Raw genomic sequence first — 15,943 nt, 5'->3', positions numbered from 1 at the left:
CTATAAATGCACATGATCAAATACAAAAAGTTCTATTTTGCTTTAAATCTGAGGTAACTAAAAAGAGGATTTTAAAAAAAACTTAATTCTTTTAGACCTTAAAATTTAAGTTTTTTCTTAGACACCCTCCCTTCCAATTGAATCCACTAGCTAACTTCACTAATCTCTCATTTTTGGCAAGTCTTGCCTGTAAGGAATTTATAAATTTGTAGGAGGGCTTTTCACATTAAGATGTTTACATATACAAATAAACCAATGTATCATTTAATGCTAAAATATTTCAATTTAAAACACAAATACATATCTCAATCTGTATTGTGCTGGTAAATTATACTGTGTTAAATACTGTATTTTAGAGATGCTTAGAATAGGTACTTGATATTTATTTCTTCGTAATATTATAAATATTATATTTTTACCACAGAAGCCAAGTATGCCATTTATTTGTGAGAACATACAAAACTGTTAACTTTGATTATATATATATATATAATTCAAATAATATCAGACAGCAATAACCTATACAGTTCACTGAATGTTTGGGGGATTTTGTGGGGTTTTTTGGCTTACTATTATCATCTTCATTATACAAACCAAGAAACAAGTAAATGGCTACTAAAAGGCAGGCAGAATTGGAAACTAACATTCAAGCTCTTCACCACCAAAACACTACTCTCTCCGGGCAGAATAGAACATATCTTCATACTTTCTAAAACTCCACCTCCTTCCTTCCAACACTACTGCTATGACTATAATGATTCCTAAAGAAATACAATTGACAAAAAAAAAAAAAAAGAAACAAGGAAAAGAGGAAAAGCTCCATTCCTAGCTGTCCCCCATGAGAAGAAAAACAAAGGGGAAATGAGATCTTTTACCAGATGAGGAAAAGATGTAAAAAGGAAATGACATCAACAAAGTAGCGTCAACAAGATAGCAGAATAGGTGGCCAAGACCTTGTTCTCCCACAGAGATATCAACTTAACAACAATATACAGTCCTTTGTGAGAACTCCGAAAACCAGCTGTAGTACACAGGCAAACTCAAAGTCAAGAACAGCTGCACTGTAAAGTGTAAGAAGAGCAACTTCATAACAACCGCAATAGCCCTTCCTGTAAGCTGGCACAATTTAGCAAGATGGGGAGAAGATCCCAGTTTGCAGTTTCTCCCTTGAGAGGGAAAGAACACCACAAAATGCACCAAACATTCTGGCTTTTCAGTGGACTGTTCAGGTTTCTGTCTTGCTTAAAATGGCACTGACAGAGAACTAGCATATTTGAGTTGCTTGGCACTGTGGAGAACAAAGGACTGCTCAACAGCTTTTTACAGCACCAGAGAACCTGCAGTATCACAGACAGACACCAGAGGGAGAAAGTACAAACACCTGAATGAGGAATCTGCAAACATCCCAGTCTGAGAAATTAATATGCAAACACCCAGTGAAAACACATCCAAATAAAAGGCTTAAGGGGCCCCCAGAACCTAGACAGGTCATTTGGTGAAGGTCATCCTTGTACAGAGCTAGTCTGGTAAGGTTGAGATAGATGGGTACTTTATCAAATGCACACACACACACACACACACAAAAAAAAAAAAAAACAGAAAAAAAATAATAAGGCTAAAAGAAATAAATTGTCTTGAGAAAATAACAATAAAGAAACAGAGATTAATAACCTGACAAGGAATTCAAAATAATCATCTTAAAGAAGCTTAGCGCACTATCAGAGAACAATATAATTAACTAAACAAAAATGATGAAAACATATGAATGAGCATAGAATAAAGAAAAACTAAAAAGAATCAAATAAATTGTGGATTTTTTTTTTAAAGAGAGAGTGAGGGGGGAGGGGGGGGAGAGAGAGAGAGAGAGAGAGAGAGAGAGAGAGAGAGAGAGAGAGAGAGAATTTTTTTTAATATTTGTTTTTTAGTTCTCGGCGGACACAACATCTTTGTTCGTACGTGGTGCTGAGGATCGAACCCGGGCCGCACACATGCCAGGCAAGCACGCTACCGCTTGAGCCACATCCCCAGCCCATAAATTGTGAATTTAAAAAAGTCCAAAAGAAGACTTCAACAGCTGACTTAAACACAATTAGGAATCAGCAAACTAAGAGGTCATTTGAAATTACTGAATCAAGAAACAACAACAACAAAAAAAGGGGGGGGAGTAATACCTAAGGGACTTATGAGAAACCATCAAGTAGATAATTTAGTCATTATCAAAGTTTCACAAAGAAAACCAGGGGTGTGGAAAAACTTATTAGTAAAAATGATAGCTGAAAACTTCCTGAACATGAAAAAAAGAGATGAGTACAGTGGCACATGACTCTCATCCCAGCTACTCCAGAGGCCGAGATGGAGAATTGAAAGACCAAGGCCAATCTGGGCAACTTTGGGAGAACTTGTCTCAAAATAAAACGGGCCAGAAACATAGCTCGGTGGTGAGCAGCCCCTGGGTTCAATTCCCAGTACACACATCAAAAACAAATTAAAAAAACAAATCTGAAAAAGGAAATGAAACAACCAAATTCAAGAAGCTCAAAGTATCCCAACTACGAAAAACCCAAAGAAGTTCACACCAAGATACATTATCACCAAACTGTCAGTAAAATAAAATCTTGATATGAGCAAAGTGACACATCACAAAGGAAGCTTTTATGAGATTGTAGGGAGATTTCTCAGCAGAAACATTACAGTCCAAAAGGCAATCCTGTAATACTGTAATGGTGGTGTAATATTTTAATTATTTTTAATTTTAGTGTAAAACTTTCCAAAAAAAGCATATAAAATAAGCATAAATGTAAAAACTATGATTAAGGATGGAAAATAAAAAGATAATTTTAAAAAACAAAGTGGAAGAGAGATATAGTGTATAGTTTTTGCATGCAATTAAACTCATTATCAGTTTAAAATAAATTGTTGCAAATATAAGATGTTTATGTAATCCCTATGGAGAGTACATAAACCAGAGAAAATACCTATAGGAGGAGAACAAAAGAAAAAGGTAATCATGCTTATTGAAAAAAAAAAAAGCAACAAAATACAAAAGACAGTAGGAGAGGAAAACCAGTACAAAATAATTAAAAAGAAATGCATAAAACTATTAACAAAATGGCAATAGAAAGTCCTTCTCTGTCAATAATGACATTAAATGTGAAGGGATTGAACTCTGCACTCAAAAGCAGAGAGTAGCCAAATGAATAAAAACAAGACCCAACTATACTATGTCTATAAGAGATCCACTTTAAACATAAGGACAAAGGATGAAAGTGAAAAGATATATTTAAAAAAAAAGTGCTTAAGTGGCAATCAAAACATAATAGGTTAGTTAGTCATACATGTATCAGACAAAACAGACTTTAACTCAATCATTCACAAGAGACTTTAAGAAGGACATTAGGATAAAAGGTTCAACTGACCAGAAAGATATAACTATTATAAATATATTCACAAATAACAGCAGACCATCCAAAAATATAAAGCAAACACTGACAGAATTGAAGGAAGACAGAAACAGTAACACAATAATAGATTTCAATACCTCAGTTTTAACAGTGACCAGATCAACCACTGAATAGACGATCAATGAAGACACAAAGGATTTCAATACTATAAACTAACTGGACCTGATACATATATACTGAGCACTGCCCATTAACAGAAGAATACACATTCTTCTCAAGCACACATGAAACATTCTATAGGACAGACTACATTAGAATACAAGACTTACTACAGGCTGTGGGTGTAGCTCAGTGGTAGAACCCTCAACTTCACAAAACAATAAGGCTTAAACCTGAAACTATAAAACTTTCAGAATAAAAACACAGGAGAAAACCTTTATGACATTGGTTTTGGCAATGCTTCTTAGATTTGACATCAAAAGCACAGGCAACAAAAGCAAGAATAAACAAGCAAGACTGTTATCAAACTTAAAAACTCCTGTGAAGAAAAAAAAGAAAAAAAAAAAAAAACAATCAACAGAGTGAAAAGGCCATATATCTGGTAAGGGGGTAGTATCCAGAATATGTATAAAGAATTTAGTTTGATTTAACCATTCCATGATATATACAAACATAAAATCATGCTGTACAACATAAATATATACAATTTTTATTTATCAATTTAAAAATAATTTCAAAACCAAACTCCTAAAGTTAAACCATATAAATGTAATCTTAAATAAAACAAGCAAAGGACTTGAACAGACGTATTTCCAAAGAAAATATACAAATGAAGGCCTAGAGGTGTAACGGTCAATGGTACAGTGTGCCTAGCATGCATAAGACCAAAGGTTCAATCTCAAGCACCAGTAAAAAAAAAAAAAAAAAAAAAAAAAAGTAAGAACAAATGAAAAATTGCTCAACATCAACATCAATAATCATCAGGCAAACATAAATCAAAACAATGAGACATCAAATAACATTTGTTTCCTATATTTTCTACTATGAGAGAAGAAGAAGAAAAAATATCAGGAGTCAGGGAAAATGCAGAGAAACTGGACTTACACTCTGTTAATGGAAATGGAAATAAATGATGCAGCTGCTATGGAAAACAGTATGGAGGGATTAAAAATGGAATTACCTATGATACAGCAATTCTACTTCTGGATATAAATCCAAAAAGAACTGCAAACAGGATCGTGGGGTTGAGAAGTAGCTCAGTGGTTACAGGGAAAATTGGCCCATTAGCATGCATAAGGCCCTAGGTTGATCCCCAGTACCACAACAAAAAAAAAAGAAAACAGGACCTTGAAGAGAGATTTGTCCATCTATATCCACTGTATTACGCACAATAGCCAAGAAGCATAAGCAACCTAAATGTCCATTAAGGAATAAAATGTTTAATGAAAATGTGGCAAATCAAAATCTTAATCATATCAAGAAAAACTTGAGGACATTAGTCTAACAAAATAAGCCAGCCACAAAAAGACAAATACTGCATGATTCCACTTATATGAGATATCTAAAATAACCAAACTCTTAGAAACAGAAAGCAGAATAGTGATTGCCAAGGTTCCAGGGGGGTGCGTTGTTGTTCAAGGAGGGCAGAGTTGTTCAGTTTCAGTTTTGCAAAATTAAAAGTGCTACAGAACTTTTGCGTAACAAGGTGCATACATTAACACCATAGTATTGCACAGCTAAAAATAGTTAAGGTATTATATTTTATATATGTATTTTTTAAAGTAAAAAAAAAAAAAAAAAAAGTGGCATGTGCCTAAAGTCCCAGCTACTCAGGGCTAAGGCAGAAAGATTACTGAGCCAGAAAGCTCAAGATCAGTCTGCTGGGCAGGAAGAAAGGATAAGGGAGATGGGACTTGGGAGTTGTGGGGGAAATACATCAAAAAGATATTTAGTGCTATGTTTGGTCCTTGCTGTGTTTTCCACAACTGAATCACAATAGCTTTGTCTATTCCTTAGTAGTAAACTAGAATGTTAACTTACACATTTGCCTTCCTGAACTGTTTTTAAGTACCAGCATCCCATCTAAGAGAACAGACACCACTGGGGCTGGGGATGTGGCTCAAGCGGTAGCGTGCTTGCCTGGCAAGCGTGCGGCCCGGGTTCGATCCTCAGCACCACATACAAACAAAGATGTTGTGTCTGCTGAGAACTAAAAAAATAAATAAATAAATAAAATCTTTAAAAAAAAAAAAAAGAGAGAACAGACACCAGTACTTTAAGAGATTTCATGTATTCCATGATGGACTGTTTGCACCAAAAACAGGTACTGAGCCCACCAAGAAGTCAAGGCAAGATAAAACCCAATTGTTTATTTTTATCTGAAATAAGAACTTCTTCAAACTCCTTTTGAAAAATAAACCAACAGTTTTTAGGTTACTCAGGGAAGGAAATGTTGGGGAGAATGCATAAAAAATAAATTCAGAAGTCTCTCAATTTGGAAAGATACAAAGAACAGGAAGGCTCCTTTGGGAAGTTATACCTTGCATCTATGCTCCCACAAGAAAGTATGTTAGAAATACACAAGATGGGCATCTAAAATTATGTAGGAGCCTATTTACAAGAATAAAAAAATCTTAATTAAAAGAGTCAACAGGGCTGGGGTTGTGGCTCAGAGGAAGAGCACTCGCCTGGCATGCGTGAGGTGCTGGGTTCGATCCTCAGCACCATATAATAAAATAAAGGTGTCTACCTACAACTAAAAAAATAAAATAAATGTCTAAAAAAAAAAAAAAAAAAAGAGTAAACAGCCAGGCACAGTGGTGCACATAGCTCAGGAGGCTGAGACAGGAGGATCAAGAGTTCAAAGACTGACTCAGCAATTCAGTGAGGCCCTAGGCAACTCAGTGAGACCCTATCTCTAAATAAGAATACAATATGGGCGGGGGATGTGGCTCAGTGGTCAAGTACCCCTGAATTCAATCCCTGGTACCAAAAAAAGAGGGTCAATAAATCACAAAGTGTTGAAACCACAGGTAGTTTCTTGTTTTTTCCTGGTCACTTGATTAGAACTTAATTCTAAAGGCTACAAGGCTGCAGGACATTGAAATGCAAGGAAACTTCCCTTTTATTCCATCAGTAGCAAGAATAAAGAAAAGTACTGCATTTAGAATTGTAACATCAACTTAAACATTGAAAAACATAGGGAAGCCGGGTACAAAAAGTAAACAGACTTATCTACTCAGGAGCATCAAAGAATGAAGGATTCAACAATATGAGCAATATTTACCCAATGCAGAACAAAAAAGAGACATTGACCCAGGCACAGTGGCGCACACCTGTAATCCTAGCAGCTTGGGAGGCTAAGGCAGGAGGATCAAAAGTTTAAAGGCACGATCATGTATAATAATTAGAATTAAAAAAAAAAAAAGAGTTTAAAGCCAGTCTCAGGAACTTATCAAGGACCTAAGCAACTAAATGAGACCCTGTCTCTAAATAAAATACAAAAAAGGGCCGGGGAAATCAATCAGTTTAGTGTCCCTAGGTTCAATCCCTGGTCTACCCCCTCCCAATCCTCCCTCCCACAAAAAAGTTTTAGAGCTGTACACAAGTAATCACAAATGACTGGAAAGACAGTAAATGATTTAGAAACCTGAAGGAAAAGGGTTTTTTTTTGTTTTTTCTTTTTTAATTATTGTTGCTTTTCAGGTAGAACTGGAGAAAATGGGGTTTTTAAAAAGGGTCTGAAAATTAAAAAACAAACACCTTAAAGAAGATGAACCTCTTGATCACAAAAAAGCAAATCTAATGATGTTTCCAACATGTTTTATATTACTGTGTATTGTTATACTACTTCATGGTGATGTTTATAAAATTGAACTTAATGCAGAGACAAAGTTAGTACAAGCTATTTCCCAATCTGTTTAAAAAACAAATAAGAAGTACCTACTTGGAAGACATACTCAGAAAGTTTTCTTACCTTAAATATACCAACCCAATCTTTTGGATGTGGATGGATATATGGAGTTAAGGTATAATGACATTCCAGATGTGCATTTGGAAGATAACTCTTGGCCACATTTTGAAAGATGACATGAGCAAAGTTGGAAGTCTGCAATGGGACTTCTTGAAAGGATGTCATTGTGAATCTGAAATAAGTAATTCACATACATTAAATGATACCAGCTAAGAAATTTATACCTTCAAAAACAACTTTAAATGCAAATTTCATATTATAAATATTGAAACTGCTCCTTAAAATGTGATTAATATAAAAACATAAATTGAAAAACAACTAAGCCAATATGGCTCAGAAAGGTACATGGTGGTTTAAAAAAAAAATACAACTGCTTCTATTCCAACCAAAAGAAAATGAACTGGAGGTGTTAGTATACACAATGGCCCCTAGCAACAGACACTAAGAAAGAGAAATAGGGATAATTAAAATTCAGTATTTTATTGGCTACTGGTCAGTTAACTTTTCCTTCCTATAAAGAATTCTTGGATTTTACCATCTTCCTCCCTAATCTAGCCCATTCCATCTCTCCCCACTCTCTAAACCTCTCTGTGTCTGCATTCTTACCCCATGTTTTGATCCCTTGGATCAGCATTTCTCAAACCCAGTTTCACATTAGAATCATCAGGACACTTTAAGAAGAAAAATAGATGCTGGACATGATGGTGGGCCCCTGTAATCACAGACACTGGGCAAGATGATCACGGCAAGATGATCACAAGTTCAAGGCAAGCCTTGAAACTTATGGAGACTGTCTCAAAAATTTTTACAAAATTAATAGCCAGGTGTGGTAGCACACACTTATAATCAATCCCACAGACTCAGGATTCTGAGTCAGGAGAATCAAAAGTTCCAGGACAGCCTCAGCAACTTAGCAAGGCCCTCTCTCAAAATAAAAAAAATGAAGGTTATGGATGTGGCTCAGTGGTAAACTCTGGGTTCAATTCCCAGTACCCAAAAAAAAAAAAAAACTATAAAATTAAAAGGGCCGGGGTGTAGTTTAAAGGCAAAGCACTGCTTGTCCAATTTTCTGTACCACAATAAATAAGAAAATAGTGGTGCATGCCTATTAATCCCAGCAAGTCACGAAGCTGAGGCAGGAGGATCTCAAATTTGAGGCCAGCCTCAGCAATTTAGTAAGACCCTGTCTCCAAATAAAAATGACCAGGATGTAGCTCAGTGAAATGTAGACCTGGAGAAAAAAAAAAAAAAAGGTGATGACTTTCTAGGAGTGGGACCTGTGTGCATGTGTTTATATACATAAAATTCCTCCGTCCCCTACATCTCTAAGTAATTTTAACCCTAGATGCAGCCAAGATAGAGAACAGCTACTTAAGACTCTGACCCAATTCAACCATTTTAAGTCTTCACTACCACTCATTTCTATAAATCCCAGACTCAACCAGCCTTCTTGTGTTCTGATAGAAGTTTGTCGAAATCTCTATATATGATATAAAAAATCTCAGCTTTCTACTTGAAATAGCTCAGCTTATTTGTTCCTCTCTATCTAAATGAATTTCACCCTTTCATTCTGAGTTCAATGATCCTACCTTGACTTCTAATATTCAGGTACCCTTCCATATATTTACTGATTAAAAATAAATATTAAAAATAAAAGTATAATATTGATAAAATACTGATAAAAATCTATTAGAGACTGAATGAATGCTCACTGACTTGATGAACACCAAGCATTAGATAGCAAATAGAACAGTGATGGTGGGTTATAAAAATTGTAAGAACCAAATGTTTTCCCTATTTTGTGCTCTACTTTTGAGAGAAAGGGAACAATTGGGGATTTACTTTTAAAAGCAATTTATGAGCCAAGCACTGTAGCACATGGCCTATAATCCCAGTGACTCAAGAGACTGAGGCAGAAGGATGCCAAGTTCAAGGTCAGCCTGGGCAATTTACCAAAACCCTGTCTCATAACAACAAAAAACAAATTTTTAAAGATAGGGAATAGGGTGGCTGGGAATATAGCTTAGTGGTAGAGAACCCACCTAGCATACAGAACTCCCTGGATTCAATCCCCAGTACTGCAAACAAAAAAAAAAAAAAAAAAAAACAAGCAACCTACAGAGTATGTCACAGGCTCAGTATTATTATTTATTCTACCATACACATAGGAAACTATGATTTTTTTTTTTTTTTAAAGAGAGAGTGAGTGAGGAGAGAGAGAGAGAGAGAGAGAGAGAATTTTTTTTTTAATATTTATTTTTTAGTTCTTGGCGGACACAACATCCTTGTTGGTATGTGGTGCTGAGGATCGAACCCGGGCCGCACGCACGCTGGGCGAGCGCGTTACCGCTGAGCCACATCTCCAGCCCAGGAAACTATGATTGACCTTATAGCACTTGCTTGTGAGCTATTAAAACAGGAATCCCTGTAATAATGGGGGGAAAGAGCCAAGATTTTTATTAATCAAATAAATATAACTTCACAACTCAATGAAATTCATATAAGGCAAGCACAGCCGACTCTTCTGGCTTCCCCTCTGCTTAGTATTGCTTTATCAAACAATATATCAGATATCTAATACAAAGACTGTCAATCATGATCCAGGAAGCAACTGTGGTAAAACAGACTAGTTGTCTTAGCCTCTCCCCACTTGATGTTTGCAAGGATTCCAAGGTGAAGCATACATTCAGTAACAATCCTTTACTAACACAAGGACTTTACTACCAACAACGGTACTTCACAGGACTTAACTGTGAATACGCTCTGCCTGGAAACCTAAAGTCTTTAAGAAAATGAAAGTTAACTTTAAAAACATTGGGGAACTCTGCCTATAATAAGTAACTGAAGAGCACTATTATTTTATTTGGGTTGTCTGAACTAATCTGAGCTCCCCAGAAGGTCATGATACTAATGACCTGAACCACTAATAATCTCTTTACAAATCAGTGGCTTCACAAAAAAGAAAAAAAAAATCCATGTTTCCAACCAGTTATAAAAAAGACACTACTGGTTATAAGACACCAACAAGAGGAAACTATAGCTAAATCAATTGAACCAATATCCATTAGATAACAACCACAATTGAGTTAAGCGAATCTGTAATATTTTTCCATTAAGAAAGTGAGTACTTAGGTCTATCTGAGGAAGATATTCACTAAGGAGGAAATGAACTAGCTCACCATAAGCTTTCATTGTTTTTAATTAAAAGCTATTTAAAGATGAAACTCTTCCTTAAAATTTAAGTATCCTAAACTAAGCCAACACAGCTGTACCTACTCATAAATTAAGGCAGGTGTTTAAACTTTTGTTTAACCTCATTTTTTAAAATCCATAATCCAACCTTACACTTTTACTTCATTGTTTTTTAGGTATAAAATAGCAAGTGGGTATAGACATCTGTATTTAAATATGTAAATGTAAACAGATCCAAAGGAACTCAAAAAAATACACACCATATAGTCTGTACTCATAAGGGATGTATGAAAGAGGACTTTAACTTTTAAATTTATTGTTTGCATTCTACAAATATACATAAGTGAACTTTATTGTTCTGAATGACCAAATTAACATAAAATCTCATTTTTAAATCCTTCCCCAAAACTCAATAGAAAACACATTACACTTTAAATATATTCGTGATGCTTATGTCTGAAGAGTAAGAAAATTTGTGATCACCCTATTAATAGCCTTCAATCTAGGGCTGGGGCAATAGCTCTGTGGCAGAGCACCTGCCTAGCATGTATGAGGCACTGAGTTCAATCCTTAGCACCACATAAAAATAAACAAAGGCAGGGCTGGGGTTGTGGTTCAGCGGTAGAGTGCTCCCACTACACCTGCGTGAACTTGGGTTAGATCCTCAGCACCACATAAAAAAATAAATAAATGAAATAGAGGTATTATGTCCAACTACAACTAAACGGAAAAAAAATAAATAAATAAAGGCATTCTGTCCATCTACAACCACAAAAAAATTTTTTTAAAGTCTTCAATCTCTCTCCAACATTCTAAAATTTAAATGCTATTATAATTATAGAAATATAAGTCATTCCATTATCCTTGTTATTCATTTTTATTTTTATTAAATTATAATATAGGTTTGTTATTTTTAAAAAGTGAACATGGATGAATACAACCTGAAAATTACATCACAAATCAACTCATTTTAAATTAGTAAAATAAAATTTGTAATTCCCATACAGTTCCTCTGGTTCACTCCTTCCACAGATAAGAAATAGAGTGAAGTGATGAAAAAGCTTAGAGAAGTGCTGGAATTCACTGAGAATACCAAAGCCATGCATGCACATGGCCCAGTGGTGAAGCAATATGCAAAGTCACTGCATCACCTTGTGGTAATGCCTGGGAAGTGTAGCTTGGGGGGGGGGGTTGAAAAGAGGAAATACAGTATTTACACACAAAAGTGGAAACATGACACTTCATAATATCAAATTCTGCTTCCTATACTCTAAAATACATCTCCAGAAACAATACAGTAAAACAGCATATCAAGAATAAGTAAAAATTTTCCAGTCAATAATTAAAAGACCAGATACACCTGGGAAGCAAAGTCTCTATCAGTTAAAGATACTCAACTAATTATAGAAGAAATGTCTTGATTTCTGGAATTTGTTTTAAAAACTGGGGGGGGGGGGATGTGATGAAGAACATAACAGAACAAGATTGAAAAAATCTGTTCCATTTTACTGTTCATTCTTTTTGTACATGTCTGAGATTTTCCACAATAAAATTAGTAAAACCAAAGCAAATAGAGAAGCAGACTAGCTGAAAATGTAGCTCAGTGGTAGAGCACTTGCCCAGCATTTGAAAAGTCCTAGGTTCAATCCCTAGTACTGAAGAAAAAAGAAAAGAGGGTAAGCAACAGACCAGTAGTAAAAACTCCATGTGCACTTAATGCAGTAGAAATACTACGCTTTTTTATATGAACACTTAGAAGTATCATAACTCAAGTAGTGTAAGGCAGAGTTAGCAAAAGTTTTCAAAATATTCATTTAAAAAAAAATGTGAACCTTTAGAAATTACTTCCAAACTTCAGTGCTGGAGGACACAAAAACATCTAAATGGTTAAAATATCTAGCATTCAAAGTTTCCAATTACTCTTAATTAAGCTCAAACACTGAGCTGTATTACAGACCTCTACTCCAGAAAATACTGTTTTCTGGAAGGCTAAAGCAAAGCTCCCAGTGTATTAATCTGGGCACTTGCAAACATTCCAATCTCCATAATCCTTTACAACTGAGTGCTTAGATTGCCCACGTCACCCACACTACTTATTTACCTTTTTTTCTAAGTTGATTTCTAAAATGCTATGGCCTTGCCCCCTAAATATTAGGGGAAAGAAAACTTTTAAAGGTTTACTTTTAAAACTTTTTCTTCTAAAGGTTTATTTAGGACAAAATAAGCTTTAAAAAGCCAGAATGCATAAGGTCCAAATTTTACAGAGTGATACACATGGCTGCAATCCCAACTGGAAAGAGAGGCCTGCAGTTTAAGAATGTGGTGACTAGAAAATAAATAGTACAATAAGTCGTTCTTGAAGCTAAACAGATTGCAAAAAAAATCATAATAATTATCTAGCTTCATAAATCATCCCAAGTTTAATCAAATAATCCTTCAAGAAATTAAGTTTACCTTTAAGAAGAGAAGAACAAAGGGAAGAGTTTGGCCTTAGTTCCTCTTCTATACCTGAAGGGCACTTTGAGGACAATCAGCCCACTTCAGATTAATGTTATTCAAATGATATTTTTAAATGCCTTTGGAATTGAGCACCAAAATTATATTTAGTAATTGCTCATGCACAATTCGTATAAATTTTGCCAGAACTGAAAGATTAAGATGTGCCCATCTAAATCTAACATTTAGATGTATAATTCATAACCACCCTGTAAAACCTAAAATCTAATATACGAACAAAGTCAAATGTCACAGCGTTTCCGAACAAAACTGTTATCAATAACGTATAACATATTTCTTTATTGCGAAATAGAGAAATAAACACCAGGTAAATTAACAGATTTCCCGAGCAAGGAGTGCCAGTCAAGACTTGTCCACCACCTGAAGACCTGCAGGGTGTCTGGTGGGGGGTGAAGGCAAGGGAGGGAGAGTTATGATACACAGAAAAGTTGACTAAGAAAAAAAAAAGTGACTGTCTTCAGAAGACTTCTTAAAAACCTCTTATAGCACCGAGAAGAGGGGGCCCTTTACAAACAGATTAAGAGCTAAACTAATCCGGAGCCCAGGTGAAGTAGGAAATCAGGCCAAAACAGCTAACCACGCCCACGGGCCTCAAATGTAGGCGGCGCAAAGAGTCTCCGCCTCCTTCTCCACTGGCGACTCAAACCAAAACAGTTGGGTTTTGCTCTGCAGAGGCAAACTCAAGCGTCCCTGCCGGGTCCGCCTACTTGTTTTCCCTGTCTAACCCACACACACCACCCTCAAAACAGCCACCCTAGAGTTGAGTCTTGGACACAACAGTCTCCCGCTCCCCGAGGGTCACCCGCGTCGCTAGCCCGCAGCCAAATTGCCCGGTCGCACACAGCAACCCAGAACCGCTAAGGCCTAGCCCACCGATTCCCGACTTCGTGAGGCGGCCCCAGTCGCCTTTCCAATTCCAAGGCTGCCCCGAGTCGCCCACGCACCCGTCACAACCACCTTCCGGGTGGGAAGAACGGTCCTTGGGAAGGAAAACATCGTTACATGGTAGCTTAGTCACCACGGAGACCATTTCCAAGATCCGTCAGGCCCCTAGATTCTAGGGACTTTGGCGGGGAGGTGGGGGCGGAATGTAACTAGAGCCCCAAGAAGACTCCAGAGGGGGATCCGCCCCGCACGACCCGGAGCGGTCCGGAAAGACACCTTACCCAGGGAAGGGTTCCCAGGCGGAGGGGGAAATGTTAGACTGGTTTCCAATCCGGAGCCGCCATCAGCCGCCTAACCTCTTCCGCCACCACCACCTCCTCCTTCCACCCACCGGCTACAGTTCCCCTCAGAGCCGAAAGCCGGCGCCACGTCACTTCCGCCCACGGGGCAGCCCCTTCCGCCGCCGGCGCAGCGCAGGCTTGGCCCGCCCAGCCCGCCGCAACGCCCCCTACCTCCTGTTCCCTGCGCCCAGCCTTCTTGGCCTGGTATCGCTGGACTCTCAGCGGTCCCTTCAGTACCTTTTGTCCCTTGCGGCTGCTACTCTCCTCCCTTTGGCCTTGGCCTTTCTGTCAGTAACCTATTCGCAACAAAACAGGATCTTTTTGAAACTTAAAGTAACTTACTAGCGAGGTGGAAAGGGTCGCCCATAGGCTTGTAGGACACTACCTTGTCACTGCCTGCAACATACAAACCTAAGTCACCTGTTTTATAGATAAGGAAATAGCCAGAGAACACCAATGCTTTCTCCCAGCTCCTGGCTGTCTTGTGCTTTTTTGAACCACGATATGTTTCTTTATTGGAAGCTAAGCTTTTATATTCTCATACCCTGATTCTATTCCCTGTCACTCCGCCAGTGGCTTCTTTCCACCACATTTCTGTGAAGTGTTAACTGTATATATATATATATACACACACACACACACATTATCTTGTGTGCATGAATTTTGTCCTGTGTTTCTGTTTAATTATAATTTCTAAAATCACTTTTGACTGTTATGTATCCTACCTTTCTGTTTCAGGCTTTCTGTTTGAGTCCTAACTACACGTAAACAAGTATTTTCTATTAGAATTCTTCATATTCCTATGTTGCCATAAAAAATGCTGATAAAATTTGCAATATCATCAGTGAAGAAAAATAATAAATTAGTTCACATTAAATCTTGAAACACCTAATAAATAACAAAAAAAATCCTCTTCCGAGTACTTGCATCTTTGCTTCCAAATATTTGAGATGACATTAGTTTCCATAGCACAGGTCTTTAGTATTTGCTGATTGTTTCTTATGTTCAGTTAATGAAATCAGAAAAAAATGTTTAATACAAACAAATGATTAATGTATTTTGTGTAGGTATTTTTATATTTTTTTATTCTTAATTTCCAGAATTTTTAGAACTTATTTTACCCAGGAAGCTCTTTGTTTTAGAATTTTAATTTGCTCTATTCCTTTTAATAATGGTCTCTTGAATTTTTATACCATATTTCTCTCAGAAAGATAAAATATATCCTCATGTTATTTAACTGAATTTTAAAAAATAAATAATCTGTTGTATGTATGGCAGTGAGATGAGGATCCACAATTCCCTATACAAAATCTTTCTGCCAGATGAATTTCAGAACTCAGAATTTTGCAGACTTTAGAGAATTATGTTACATGATATCTTACAGGGCCTAGGAGAAGAACCCATAATCAAGGTAACATGGGGATGGTGAAATTATAAATATCACACTAAGTAGGATTAATGAAACATGTAGTCTCATTTCAGAGCAGGTTTTTCAGATCAGGTTTTGCCAGTTTGCCACCTTGACTCTAGGTAAAGTCAAGTTTTAATGGCAAACAGGTCAGGACAGGTTTTGTCACCAATGTTAAGAAAACATTTGATTTTCTGTGTTTTAGGGGAAGTTCAGAATGGTAAAT

At 36.6% G+C, this 15,943-nt stretch overlaps 1 protein-coding gene across 2 annotated transcripts in view; it reads right to left on the bottom strand.

Annotated features, from left to right (window-relative positions):
* The window catches only part of Tax1bp1 (Tax1 binding protein 1), a 69,140-nt gene extending 54,755 nt beyond the window's left edge, over positions 1–14,385 (bottom strand). For both annotated transcript variants that reach the window (XM_026407472.2, XM_026407473.2), the window contains exons 1-2: positions 14,250–14,385; positions 7,378–7,546 (exon numbers count right to left, since the gene is read on the bottom strand). In XM_026407472.2, coding sequence (XP_026263257.2) covers positions 7,378–7,539 — 162 coding nt within the window. In that variant the 5' untranslated portion in view covers positions 7,540–7,546; positions 14,250–14,385. The remainder of the gene's footprint in view (positions 1–7,377; positions 7,547–14,249) is intronic.
* Between the last annotated feature and the right edge of the window lie 1,558 nt (positions 14,386–15,943).

This window comes from Urocitellus parryii, chromosome 3 (assembly GCF_045843805.1).
Source record: "Urocitellus parryii isolate mUroPar1 chromosome 3, mUroPar1.hap1, whole genome shotgun sequence".
Lineage (NCBI taxonomy): Eukaryota > Metazoa > Chordata > Mammalia > Rodentia > Sciuridae > Urocitellus > Urocitellus parryii.
This window is presented reverse-complemented; position numbering and strand designations above follow the sequence as displayed.